Here is a 14768-nt window from a genome sequence, read left to right as displayed (position 1 = left end):
AAGTGGTGCATCGACTTTCAGAATTTGAAATATAAGAGTGGCTGACTCATGCTGAGTCCTTTAGTTGCTTAAGGTCTGAATGTTGGGGCATGTAGCGGAGGTGCTTGTATTTGTATTTTCTTAAAAGAACCTCACCACTAGGTGGTAATATTGCTTCTCATCCCTGCAGTATATTTTGGCCAATGTTACATAATAGTTTGCCAACTTGCACTGTGAATCTGAACCATTTGTTTGCAACTCCGTTGTTTTGTAAATGTTGCATTCACAGCAAAGCAACAGGCTAATTGACTGAACTGGTCTACGCTAGTTCCACTCTGTCACTGCAACAATCACCATACGTTCTATTTCTTTTTTCCTTCATTTGCTTATCTAGCTTCATCTCAGTGCCATTTACCTCAACTATTTCTGCATATTAGTAAGTATCCTATTCTAATCACACTAAGGATGAAAAGATTGATCTCAAGCTTGTTACAAGCAAATTTACAACTTTCTACCTAACAGCTCATCTGCATTGCAGATCCTTTTTTTGTGGAGAATTTTGTTAGTGATGCAGTAATGTGTATAGACTCAACCTTGGAGGAATTATTCTTTAAACAAAAACAGGCTGAGGGGAGATTTAGTAAAACTGAAGTCAGGTTGGGTTCAGATGAATAAACTGAAATGCTTCAGTGGCTGAAGAGTTGACAGCCAGAAGGCTCAGGTTTAAGGAGATTGTTTTGCCAATCAAAGTCAATAAACAGAAAAGGTTTCAAAATGTTCAGTGGTTAGGATTTGGAATGCATTGCCTGATAGCTTTCAGTGAGGAATTTGGGAACCAGGTATTGGAATAACCTAGATTGCTGTTTGAAAGAGCTTGTGCAGACTTGATGGGCCAAATGTTCGCCTCTCATGCTGTATTATACTGGTTCTGTCAGTGAATCATACTAGAGACTGACCCTAGCACGTGAAACCGATGTAACCTAGGTAAGACACCAAGGCAACCATGAAAAACCACAGGAATGCCGTGTCTGCAAGAGATTTCTGGATAGAATTATATTGCCTGTTCCTTTCTGTATGACAATGAAGTGCTTACCTTTTTATATTTTCTCCTAACACCATTAAATATTCTCAACTCTTATGTGAGAGTACAGATATTTTTGTCATCATGCTCTCGCTTTCTCATTTAAAACATTGTTTGCAATTTTCATTGTGCAAAAGAAACAAATTAGACTAAGATCAATTCTCTTGTAGCTTTGGTTTCTAATGAGAATGTAAGAAAAAAACTAGCTAAGTTTATTAACAGAACATTGTTAAATCTTTTACAACTGTATAAGAAGTAAACATTGGTCCCTTGGAAGCATGGACAGGGACGTTTTATTATTTTAGTCATTTATGGGGTGTGGGTGTCACTGGCCAGCCAATATTTCTTAGTTGTCATTGAGGAGGTGGTGGTGAGCAGTCCATGTGCTGTAGTCAGACTCACCAATGCCATTGGGAAGGGGAATTCCAAGATTACTGCCCAGCAACAATAAAGAAATGATGATGTATTTCCAAGTTAGGATGAAGAGTGGCTTGGAAGGGGAACTTGTTGTGACTGGTGTTCCTATCCATCCTACTATTTTAAATAGAAGTCGTCATGGGTTTAGAAGGTGCTGTCGAGGAACTTTGGCCAATTTTTGCAGTGCATCTTGTATGTGGTATACATTGCTGCTACTGAGCTTTGGTGATGGAATTACTGAATGTTCGTGGATGTGATGCCAATCAAGTGGGCTGTTTTGTCCTGCATGGAGTCAAGCTGCACCCATCCAAGCAAGTGGTGGGTATTCCATCACACTCCTCATCTGTGTCCTGTAGATAGTAACTTTCCCCATAGCCTCAATTCAGATTCCCAGTCTCTGACCTGCTGTTCTCGTCAAAATATTTATTTGGCTAGTCTAGTTCAGTATTTGATCAACAGTAACCCTCCAGGATGGTGGCATGGGGTAATTCACTGACGTTAACACCTTTGACTGTCATGGGCCAATGGTTAGAATGTCTCTTATTGAAGTTGGTCATTGCCTAGCATTGGTGTTGCATGTAATGTTACTTGCCACTTTTCAGCCCAAGCCTAAATACCATCCAGCTGTTGTTGCATGTAGGGTGAGAGAAGTAATAACAGCAAGGGGAAAGAACGGAAGAAATGAAATGAATTAAAATATGACCGATCCCCAGGAGCAGATGCCCTACAACCTCGCATTCTAAAATAGAAATTTGCTGACAAAGTGAATGTAAAATCTCTAGTTTTCCAGAAATCCCTAGATTCTGAAGTGGCGCTAACAAATTAGAATGTCGCACTGCTGAAGAAAAGCGGGAAAGAGAAAACAGGGGAATGTGAACCAGTTAATCTGATATCATTCATCATGAAAGTTGCGAGAATTTATTATTAAGGACCTCTTAACAATGTAGTTTGAAAATCATAATATGATCAACCAAAATCAATATGGTTTTATGGAAGAGAATGCTTATTCATAGAGTTTTTTTTGTACATGGAGCTGGTAGATGCATTTTACCTAGATTTCCAAAAGGCATTTGATGAGGTGGTACACAAAAGGTTGATAGGCTAGATAAAGGTTCATAGAGTTTGGGATATTTTAATATTAGGCAAATGCCAGGTTGACTTTTGTTTTGAGGCATGTGGGAGTACAGGAATAACAGTTTTTCTACAATTGTGCAGGGCTTTCGTGAGACCACACCTGGAGTAGTGTGTGCAGTTTAGGTCTTCATATTTGGGGAATGACACACTTGAGAAAAAGTGAGGATTGCAGATGCTGGAGATCAGAGTTGGAGTGTGGTGCTGGAAAGGCACAGCTGGCCAGGCAGCATCCGAGGGGCAGGCGAATCAATGTTTCGGCATAAACCCTTCATCAGGAATGATGTACTTGCACGAGAAGTAGCCCAGTGAAGATTGGAAACAAAAACAGAAATTGCTGGGTCTGGTAGCATCTGTAAAGAGAAGTCAGAGTTAATATTTCAGATCAAATGGCCCTTCCTCAGAACTGATGGTAGCTAGGAAAGTGTCAGTTTGCAAAAGATAGAGTGGGGCCAGTTGGTGGGGATAGAGCCCAAAGAGGGAGAAGAACAATTGGCAGGCAAAGGACTGGATAATAATCTGGCTAGGAGGATGAATAGGTTTTAATGGAGACTGTTAATGGCTAGCTTTGGGTTGTGTGTAATAGCAGACTTTGATAACAAGGCCTGGTGTGTGGGGGTTGCAGTGGGGACAGGGGAGAGCTCAATCCCCAAAGTTATTGAACTATATATAGAGTCCAGCAGGCTGCAGGGTCCCCAAGCTGAGTGTGGTGCTGTTCTTCTGGCTTGAGCCTCCCTGATGAAGGGCTTCTGCCTAAAACATTGATTCTCCCGCTCCTCAAATGCTGCCTGACCTGCAGTGCTTTTCCAGCACCACACTCTCCTCTTTGATCTCCAGCATCTGCAGTCATCACTTTCTACCAATGCACTTTGATAGGAAGAATCAAAAGGCAGACTAATTTTTTTTTAAAATAAACAAAGGGATTTAAGTGCACTTGAGCATGAAGCACATATTTTTAGAACAGAATAGAACCCCTACAGTGTGGAAACAGGCTCTTTCACCCAACAAGTCCACACCAACCCTCCAAAGAGTAACCCACCCAGACCCATTCCCCTACTCTGTTTACCCCTGGCTAATGCACCTAACCTATACATTCCTGAACACAATGAGCAAGTTAGCAAGGCCAATTAACCTAACCCCCACATCTTTGGACTATGGGAGGAAACCGGAGCACCCAGAGGAAACCCGCGCAAACGCGGGGAGAATATGCAAACTCCACACAGACAGTTGTCTGAGGCTGGAATCAAGCCCGATCCCTGGCACTGTGAGGCAGCAGTGCTAACCACCGAGCCACTGTGCCATCCCTAAAAATCTGCATATTTAGCATGCAGATATGATCATTAAGGTCAATGGAATTTTGGTCTTTATTTTTAGGGATGCCCAGTTTAAAAATAATAAGTCTTGTTACAGTTGCACAGGGTACTGGTAAGGCTGCGTCCAAAGTACTGTGTACAATTTTGGTTTCCATATTTAAGAAATATGTGCTGATACTGGCAGTCCAGAAGCAATTCACCTTGGTTATTAAGATAAAGGGATTGGCTTATCAGGAGCAGTTCAACTGATTAGTCCTTTAATTGCTAGAGTTTAGATGAATGAGGGGTGATTTTTTTGAAACGTACATAATTCTGACTGGGCTTGACAGATTAGATGTTGAGATCATGTTTTCACTGATGGGAGAATCTCAAACTCGGGGCAGCATGGTGGCTCAGTGGTTAGCACTGCTGGCTCACAGCGCCAGGGACCTGACTGTCTGAGTGGAGTTTGCACATTCTCCCCATGTCTGCTTTGGTTTTCTTCAGGTGTCCCAGTTTCCTCCCACAGTCCAGAGATGTGCAGGTTAGGTGGATAGGCCATGGGAACTGCAGGGTTACAGGGATAGTGTAGGGTGTGAGTCTGCATGGGATGCTCTTCAGAGGGTCAGTATAGTTTGATGGGCTGAATTCCCTGCTCCCACACTGTTCGGATTCTATGATTCTACAGTTGTAGAATAAAAGAGACCTTGTTTTAAAATTGAGGTGCAAAAAAAATTTCTTCTCCCAGACAGTACTGAATTCTGCAATTCTCTACCATAGAAAGCATTTTAAGAGAAGGTAGATTTTTGAAATATTGATGGCTGTGATGAGCTGGCACGAAAGAACAGTTGAGGCTTAGGGCAAGTTGGTCATGATTAATTTGAATGTAGGAGTGGGCCAAATGGTCTATTCCTGCTCCTGTTTCATGTGATGAGAAGCAGAGTATAATGGCCCTAGATTCTCTGGAGCTTTGAAAAATGATAGTTTGTGAGAAGATTTGTAGCTTGGGTGCTCGTTGTTGTGGTTCTGTTCGCCGAGCTGGGAATTTGTGTTGCAGATGTTTCATCCCCTGTCTCGGTAACATCCTCTGTGCTTGGGAGCCTCCTATGAAGCGCTTCTGTGATGTTTCCTCCGCCATTTGCAGTGGTTTGTCCCTGCCACTTCGGTTGTCAGTTCCAGCTGTCCGCTGCAGTGGCCAGTATATTGGGTCCAGGTCGATGTGTTTGTTGATAGAATCTGTTGATGAGTGCCATGCCTCGAGGAATTCCCTGGCTATTCTCTGTTTGGCTTGTCCTATAATAGTAGTGTTGTCCCAGTTGAACTCATGTTGCTTGTCATCTGCGTGTGTGGCTACTAAGGATAGCTGGTTGTGTTCTCATTGAAACAGATGTGATTCTGAAGGGTCTTGACAGGGCGAGTTATTGACTATATGTAAGGCTTTAAGGGAGTCAAAGGATGTTGGTGGTGGGGTGGGCGTGGGTGAGAGTGAGTGAGATTGAAGCCTAAGATCAGCCACGTGTGAAATGGTTGAGCAGGTTCGATGGGCTTAATGGTGTACTCCTCCTTCTGTCCCTTGTACAGAACAACTCCGGTTATCCGAGTGTCAATTATCCGGATTTCAGACTATATGAACAAAAGCTCAAGGTCCTGTGAAAATGTTATCAGTTATCTGAACAAAATACTCCCTGTCCACCTTGTTCGGATAATCGAGGTTGTTCTGTATTCTTGCGAGTGTTCACCTGAGACGCCAACACAGAATTATGTCGAATCTACTCAAAGCCAATGACCTGTTTCCAAGTGATGCTTTAAAAATATTGCCATCAGCATAATTCTTCTTAACACTGTAGCATATTGATGAAAGTGTTGGCAAAGGAACCAATTTTATGATTCATACTCCTTCAAGTAGTAAGTAGAATTCACTTGGTGACTGGTAGGTTAAGCTTCTCAAAATCATTTGCCCTTCGTATACGCCACCGAGTATCTCTTACTTTTTCTTTCCTCGCACCTTTTCTCTTCATGTCTCACTCTGACTTCTCATTGTTTTCACCTTCAAAACTGTGACCAAAAAGTTTAATTCCTGGACTCTGCTGCTTGAGGTGATCTCTTTTGGTGCAAGAATTCTTCTCTCCATATCCCAAGTTTGGGAGGCAATAGTTATTTAGAGTTCATGCTTCTGATTGCAGTTTAAGTGAGCTGTCCTCAAAAGAGCTGGTGAGTTCATGTCTGCCTCTTCTGCAATGATCTCAGCAAGCAATAAGTTCTTGAGTACTGTCTGTCTGAAGCCTCTATGTTTCTACATGAACGAAGATCATGTGGGCGAGAGAATAAACGCACTGATTCGCACAGAACCTTATCCCAATGGTTTTTGGTTTGTACAGGGAAGCCAACAAACTGCAGGACTTTGTGGGGAAGGGAAGTGGAGATACAATCTAATGCCACTTTGACCTTTTTGTTTTTTGTACTGCATTCTCCTGAACTGAGAAGTTAGGTATGGATTTGTTTCCAGTCCTCTGCTTTCCCAGCAATGAAACTATCTGCTAAGAGGGACAGATTTGATTTGGGGTGACCGACTGCTTTTGTGTTGAAGTGTATGTTTTTTGTATATATCTTCTCTGCTATTGAGAGATTGAAACCCAGGCCAAGAAAGCTCATTGGCCTTTCTCCCTACATTGCTTGACGCTGCTGTGGAGGGTGTAAATTTCAACTCTGTCCTCTCTTTCCCCTGTAGTGGGGAAGTTATTTGATCTACTCTTGCCACCTGTGGATGGTGAAGTGAAAGGAGGTTGGCTAGTTGTGAACCACAGCTTCAAATCCACATTCATTCACTGGCACGATCTGTCGGAGTTCCACAATGACGTGGCTTTTGTTTAAATTTTTGTTCATTATTTTGCTCTTCTTGGGTCAACATGCACCACTACCCAACCAAGCAGGCTTACCACTCCTTAGTTACTGCAGCTGCAATGCAATGAGGCCTCTGCCAAGAAACCTGTAAGAGCAGACCAATTTGTCTAGATCTCTGTTCTTACTCTAGTTCCCATCACTTTTGGGCAGTGCAGCTGAAACCAGATGGGCATTCGTGAGCACAGTTCTAGATTCTTCTACCTCCAGGTGTATCACAGTAGTGCTTGAGTGTGACATCCATGTAAAAAGATAGCCTGAATAGCCCTTGCTGCAAGAACATGCTTGGCTTCTACTCCGAGTCAGTCTTAGGATTTGAATGATTCTTCTTCACTCTGTATGCTGCACAGCACTGGTTGTTTTCGCAGTCCCTTACACCCTATCCCATGAATGAGTTAGCTGAGTATTTTGGGCATTTGTTACACAGTAGATTTTTTTGCTTTCGATCTTGTTTGTAAATGCCTTAATAACTGATCGAACAATGCTTCTTGCAGGTATACCTAGAAAGGTTACTGACGTACGCTGAGATAGATATCTGTCCTAGTAACTGGAAACGGATCGTGCTGGGTGCCATCCTACTTGCTTCTAAGGTCTGGGATGATCAGGCTGTTTGGAACGTGGACTATTGCCAGATCCTGAAAGACATGACGGTCGAGGATATGTAAGTATTTGAGTAGTTGTTGTTTGTTAAACCTGTTCACAGTTTGAAGTTTGCTTTACAGAACCTAGAGCTCCTTGCATACCCACATAAAAGTAGACAACGGCTTGATGTTGTGCTGAAGGGAGTCCGACAGAAACATGTTAAAACTTCTGATTATAGTTGGGTAGAATCATATAGGAGGCAATAGGCCTACTGACCTTTTCAATTGCCTGTCCAATTCCCATTTGAATCTACTTCCACCACTTTCAAGTGGTGCATTCCAATTCAAAGTTGGGTACTTTGTAAACAAAAATATTTAATATGCTGCTAAATAAGGCTGCTTCCTGCCTTTTTTAAAAAATGTTTTTAAACCATAGAATTTACTAAATGATACCCTTTTTAAGCCTAATTGTGTGAGGTGGCGATATAATACTAGGGTCTAAGTTATGAATTTGTAATTTATTTACTAAAATCAGTCCATTCAGAGGTACTGAGTGATTTTTCAATGCTCGGGAAACAAACTGGATGAATGATCCTGACTGCTGTCTGGAACATGCATGCGTCGCACACCGAGGGAAGCTTGCTGCAAATTTCAGTGAGATATTGCAGCTTTATTTACTTGCTACACTTTTTAGATGTTCTCTGTTAAGACCTTTGTTGTGATTGTTGGAGTGAATGACAAGTGAATTAAAAAGAAGGTTGAGGCTGTCTTTCACATTAGTGCCTTTGTTCAGTCTTGCTCAAAATGGAAGCTCAGAAAGATGAGAGTAAGTGGACGTTGTGGTTCATTTTAAGATAATTATTAAATAAAGCTCATCGAGAAACGCACGGCTTCTGTGGCTGTAGAATGTCAAGGGTAGCAAAGTGCAGCACTCCTAGTATATGCTACCTATGTATTAGCCTGTTGCATAACGAAGAGCAGTTTCCTGTTAAAAGCCTTTCTATAATGCGCCTCTGCAGGTTCAAGGGCCCTCATCCTCTGACATGATAACAGCAGCATTCTGAGAGTCCATTTGTTGCCGTGACGACTGCCCAAGGCCTTTGTGTTTGATTTTTCCCTCCCCGGTAAATCTCTCTCTGCTATCATCCTGGTGAAAGTGGCTCTGAGTCATTTGTTGATAATGCATAACATAAGAATCCTTTTCATCTGTTGTAGCGATGCTAGAGTTCAGAAAGGAGGACTGATACACGCACGCACACGCAAATACTCTGTGTCTCTGTCTCTGTCTCTGTCTGTCTCTCTCTCTGTGTCTATCCTCCTCTAGCCCCACAACACGTGTATGCGCTCAGTTTTTTTTATTTTGTTAATTCTATTTATGGGTGATGTATTCTGTTATGAAGCTTGAAGTAGAGAATGCCCTATTCATGTCATCTTTCTTCACACCTTGCGTGTACTCCAATTATAATTGCAAAGATACTCCTGGTGATACAAACTAGCCAAAAAAAAACAACTTTTTCCTAGCTACCATCAGTTTTGAGGAAGAGTCACTGGACCTGAAATGTTAACTCTGATTTCTCTCCACAGATGCTGCCAGGCCTGCTGAGTTTTTCTAGCAATTTATGTTTTTGGTTCTGATTTCCAGTATCCACAGTCCTTTTTTTTTTATTTAGTGCAAATTAGCCTCACATTTCATCTTTTAAGGTGTGTTTACATCTGTGCTTTCATTTGTTACATTCAAAATCTCACAACACCAGGTTATAGTCCAACAGGCTTAATTGGAAGCACTAGCTTTCGGAGCGCTGCCCCTTCAGGTGGTTGTGGAGTGACCACCTGATGAAGGAGCAGAGTTCCAAAAGCTAGTGCTTCCAATTAAATCTGTTGGACTATAACCTGGTGTTGTGTAATTTTGAACTTTGTACACCCTAGTCCAACACCGGCATTTCAATCATGCTTTCCATTTGTTAAATGAATGGCTTGCATCTGTTGCTTGCTTATGTCAAGTTTCATGAATTCAGTTTCTATATATCCACTGAGTGCTGCTTTGTGATTCAGAAACCTGGAGTGAAAATGGATTGGCTAGCTTTGCAGGTTGAAGAAGTACCTTTAAAACCATGTTTTAGCCTTCATTGTTTGCAGATTTAGTTGACTCCCTTGAGAGTGAAACTGAATAAGAGAGAAAACCCATAGTGTGAGGCTGCCTATAAGTTTAATAATTGGATCTGACGATTTGTGTTCCCATTAGGAACAGGACTAGAACATTCAGTTCCTAGAGTCTGCCAGTCAGATCACAGCTGATCTGTATCTTAACTTTATTTACTTGCTTTGATTCAATAACACTCATACTCTTACCTAACAAAGTCTATTAATCTAACTTTTATCAGTTGATCCTCTTCTTCAACCACAACAGCTTTGGGGGAAGGGTATAGGTTCTGGGTTTCCTCTGCCCTTTATGTAAAGGTGTGTTTCCTGACATCACACCTAAATAACTAAGCTCTTATTTTAAACTTCCTATCTTTGGTTAAGTGACGGTTGTTCCATTAATGTGTTGTTGACTGGTAAGAGGACCTGCAGTTGCAGGTAGGAGCGGCTCCAGTCGAAAAATTAATTCTTTGCTCGTTCAGCATTACCAGGTAGATAAAGCAAATTCTCTATTCCCCCTTCCTTTCCCAAAGGTAGGGATTTGTGTCAGGACACCATTCCACAAATAGAAATCATCCTCTAATACCATGCTCTAGTGACTGTTTTCCATTGGCAGTTATAGGTGGTGAGTATCAACAGGCTATTTGACCAGTGAGAGCAGACAGCTTTGAGCTAGAAACTCCTGGAGCGTGAAAATGTGCAAATAGATTTAAAAACAATGTTAAGAGTTGCAATGGATCATAAGGTACAACACAATGGTCTGGCTGTTGGCCACAGCTATTTATTCTGCTTGTTCCAATGTTTCTGGTTTGTTGAAGTCAATTATGCTTGTGGCTCAGCTTTCTCATTAATTATCTTCTGTTTCTATCAATCGAGTATTTTTTTTTTCTTTCTTGAAAGGCTCTCATGTTCCTTCCTTACCCCACAGGAATGAGATGGAGAGACAGTTCCTGGAGCTGCTACAGTTTAACATTAATGTTCCTGCTAGTGTTTACGCCAAATATTACTTTGATCTGCGCTCTCTGGCAGATGACAACAATATGAATTTTCCTTTGGAGCCACTCAGCAAAGAGCGAGCACAGAAACTAGAGGTAATGACTGAGAGAAAGAACGAGCACACTTGTATTTATACAATGCCTTTCAAGATCTCCAAATGGTCCAGTCTAATAAATACTTCTGAAACATAACTTTGCTGAAAAGTTGGACAGTGCAGCACCCAAATTGCACACAGCAACATTGCATAAACTGCTATGAGATAGTTTACTGGATAGTCTGTTTTCTTTGAGATTTTAGTTGAGAACCCAACTGCTATTTGATAATTGCCATTTACATCCACCTAAGAAGCCTTTGACACAGCTTTGGCTTAAAATTTCAGTCAAAAGACTGTCCCTTCTCCAGACTGACACCGTGCTCAAGTCCTTAAACCTCCTAGCTGCCAGCTCAGAGGACTGCAACTAATGTCATTTGTGCCAACACACTCTCCTTTTAGGAAGCTGCCACAAAGTCTGTGACTGACAGTAAATAATTTACTCCTAATTTAAGTTACATTTGTGTCATATCCTAACTCCTGGCCATGATGTTTGGCTAACAGTGTACCCCCAGTCCTCTACTAATCCATTGTTCATAATTTATCAAATGCACCATCCCCCTCACCACCTCAAACAGCAACATACTCCTCGTGACCCCCCTACTGTCCTGGCTGGCATCATAATAAAAACATAACCTGACATCCTACAGACCATGTAACATCCTTAATGCCCAAACCTCATGAACAATCAAATCATTCATTTTCAGGAGAATGTATTGGTGCAAAAGTGCTGTCGGTATATTGTGTTCATTGTGGAAAATGGATGATTTGATTGTTCATGAGGTTAGGGCATTAAGGATGTTACGTGGTCTATAGGATGTCGGGCTTTGTTTTTATTATTGGTAATAGTGTGTAATGTGAGAAATAACATCAGTGAATCAATTGAAGAATGTTGGGGTACAAGTACTTGAGATGTTAACAATGATTAAAGGAATTGTTAGAGTAAAGAGAGTGAAGCTATTTCCTCCAGCTGGGGAGTGCCGATCAAGGGGGAATATCCTTGAAATTAGAGCTGAGCCTTTTAGGGATCGGATCAGGAAACATTTCAACAACAGAATAGAAACCTAGGATTCTTGAAGAAAAACTGTTGACCTTAATGCAGGGGACAACTGAACATTTCAAAACTGTTTTTCAATTAAGTAAGGTCATCAACAGTTACAGAACCAAAATGGGTTAATTATGTTAAGATCAACAATGGTCTGACTTTTATTGGTGAATCTGGCTTGAGGGGTGGCATGGCCCTAGGTTTGTAATTTAGTACTGAGAGATGCACATCACTGCCTCACTGTGATACCCCTTGTCATGTTTCTTATTCCCTGCTCCTTTTTAATTCCTCTACTCCATCAGCACATTCTTGAATTAAATATATTCAATTTTTGAAAAGGGTGCATATTTCATTTGGATGAATTACTTTCCAAAAGTGAACATTTGAGTAAGTGCCTTCATTTCACACTGGAACACTACTTGGTATAGAAGAACATCTGGCTTGGAAACTATACCTTGAGGAAAGATGGGCATGGAGGGGAAGCATTGTGAAGTCATTTTGCGGCATTCTCTATACTGTTGTATTGAATCTTTTAAACTAGGTTGGAATATACTATTGTCCAGAAATTTCCAGGCTTGGCAATACCTCCCAAGAGTGTGCCAGTAACACCAAATTATTCCGTTGACAGGGGTGTGGGTATTTTAGCTGGGTGACAGATATTCCATGGCATGGGCGATTTGGAGGAGGAAGGAACCTTAAAATTGTGGATTGGTCAAAGGGGGAGAATAACAAAATGAGGTTAACAAAAATCAAATGGACCTGACAATAATCCCTTTCTTTTCCCTTCTCCAGGCAATCTCCAGGTTGTGCGAGGACAAATACAAAGACATGAGCAAAGCTGCTATAAGGCGGTCACTCAGCGCTGGCAATTTGATAGGAATTAGTCGTTCTAATGCCATCCTGTCCTAGGAAGGAGACTTTATCCCATCGGCATGTATTGCACCAGCAGAGACAGAGTCTTCCAGCTGGGTGACTGAATCTTTCTACAGCTGAATCCCAAGTCTCAGCTCCTGGCACTGAAGAGCACACTTAAGAAATTAACATTAAATGTTGCCCACCTGGCTACAAGGCCCTTTTTAGGAGAAGGAAGGAAAAAAAAATGATTTGACACTACACTGACACAGCAGTGTGGAGATTTTTAATGCTTACTGTGTAGGCCTGTAACTGAGACGTTCCTCAAGCTTTTATTTTAATTTGTCCTAATTCAAAGAAACAATATCCAAACCAAATTGAAATCATGTTGTGTGGACCCTATAGGTAGGCTGGGACAACAGAAGCCAAGTGTGAGAGTAAATAGTGTCAGAACAGGGGCGAATAACTGACCATGTGCACTGTGCAAGTTAAACAAACATCAAGGCTCTCCAGGTGTAAAGCTGTCTCTCAGGCATAGGAAGGACTTAACCAGCATGTATTCGCACATATTCCTGTGATGCAGATTTTAAAGCTGGAATAGATTTCTCTTTTGCCACCAATCATTTCCTCATAATTCCTCTCCCTTCCCTCCCCCACCTCAAAACCAGCTGGTCCTCGACGTATTTGTTTTGGACATTATCTATATAATTGCCTTGCTGGCTGGTATAGATGAGAACTTGCATTTTTTTTTAGCACCTTTTTAAAGAAGTAAAAACTCTCAAGGCATTTCACCAGCTTACCAACATTGAACCACTGGTGATATTGGAACTGGTGATCAAAAGGTTTGTTCAAAGACTTGGTTTTCACGGATAATTTTAAAGGAGGGTAGATAGGTGAAGAGATTCAGGGCTGGGATTCCGGAGCTCAGGGGATAAGCAGCTTGACTCATGATGTATGACTATGTGTGCATCTATGCTGCTGAAAGCTCAGTCCCACCACCATTAATGTGTCCAAAAGCAAAAATTCCCAAGAAGGCTGGGAATCTGAAACAAAAGCAAAAATAATAGTAACACGCAGCAGCAAGGCAGCATCTGTTATGAAAAAAAAAGTTAAAATTCAGATCGAGGGCCTTAAATTGATGTGTCCATCAGTCCAAAACTTAGCGTTTTGAAGATGACAGTATTACCTCAGATAAAGGGCTCTTACTGTGTAATCAGCCTGTAATAAAAATGTACCACCACTCTGCAGTGTGAAAACAATTTCCACAGAAGCTACTGGGTTTTAAACTGCTGTTTTTTTTATTTTGGGGATTATTTTCCTTTGCTGAATGTTGGCTGTGGAAGGGAGCCGAAAAAGCTGAGAGTCTGCAAAGGGAAGGCAAGCCTGATGGGGGTGTCTTGAGTGTCAGGGTCTGCCAGCCCCATATCTGGTTCACTCAGTTCCTGTAAGTAATCATGCACAGCAGTCCAATGTCTTCACTACACATAGGGGCCCATACTGCCAGTCATCAGTTGTTCTCTGATTTGTGACATTGTCTCATTCTCTTGACATATACGTGACCCTAAATACAAAATGTGAATGCTTGTAAGCAAATGACATTAAATTTGTACATAAACAGGCCATTTGGCCTAACAGGTCAGTACCTCTGTTTATCTGTCCTTCTGCATATCACCTGATTATCATATTCTTCATTCCCTTCTCTCTCATGTAACTATCTAGCTTTCCCTTAGATGCACATATGCTAACAAAACTAGGGAGCTCCATGTTCTACCCAGTCTTGATTTTTTTTTTAAAAAAAAGTTCCCTTTAAATTTCCTATTGGATATATTAGTTGCTATCTTGTAGTACAGTCCCTAATTTTAATCCCCAACCCCACGAAATGTAAACATCTTCTCTATATCAAATCTTTCATAACCATAAGTGTATCTCACAACTTGTGTTTCGAATGAAAAATATTTTACTGTAGGACATCACTACTTTCACATAGATGTGCAGCTGCATAATTGTTACGTTCCCATCATAAGCTGTAACTTGTCTCGTTTGACTGAGAGGAAGCAATATTCTATCATTTATTTCTGAGTGAGTAAACTTCATATTTTTGCAATCAGTGAAATGGGAGGTACCTGGAGTTTCTCCCAGGCAGGACATGAGGCCCTAGCAGTGTCTGAGGAGTGGTGAGATTTTGATGAAGAAAGTTACTGGTAAAAGCAGAATCGTTAGTCTAGGCTGCCAGAATGTAGGTTTTAAAAAAGAAAATCACTAAATT

General features: G+C 41.3%; 1 protein-coding gene across 2 annotated transcripts in view; it reads left to right on the top strand.

Annotated features, from left to right (window-relative positions):
• The window catches only part of ccnyl1 (cyclin Y-like 1), a 67740-nt gene extending 53596 nt beyond the window's left edge, over nucleotides 1-14144 (top strand). For both annotated transcript variants that reach the window (XM_087988874.1, XM_043693293.2), the window contains 3 exons: nucleotides 7293-7459; nucleotides 10447-10609; nucleotides 12443-14144. In XM_087988874.1, the coding sequence (XP_087845000.1) occupies nucleotides 7293-7459; nucleotides 10447-10609; nucleotides 12443-12559 (447 nt within the window). In that variant the 3' untranslated portion in view covers nucleotides 12560-14144. The remainder of the gene's footprint in view (nucleotides 1-7292; nucleotides 7460-10446; nucleotides 10610-12442) is intronic.
• Nucleotides 14145-14768: the final 624 nt, after the last annotated feature.

The sequence above is a fragment of the Chiloscyllium plagiosum genome, unplaced genomic scaffold (genome assembly GCF_037043375.1).
Source record: "Chiloscyllium plagiosum isolate Xiang-an unplaced genomic scaffold, Cpla_swu_hap1 HiC_scaffold_7, whole genome shotgun sequence".
NCBI lineage: Eukaryota > Metazoa > Chordata > Chondrichthyes > Orectolobiformes > Hemiscylliidae > Chiloscyllium > Chiloscyllium plagiosum.
This window is presented reverse-complemented; position numbering and strand designations above follow the sequence as displayed.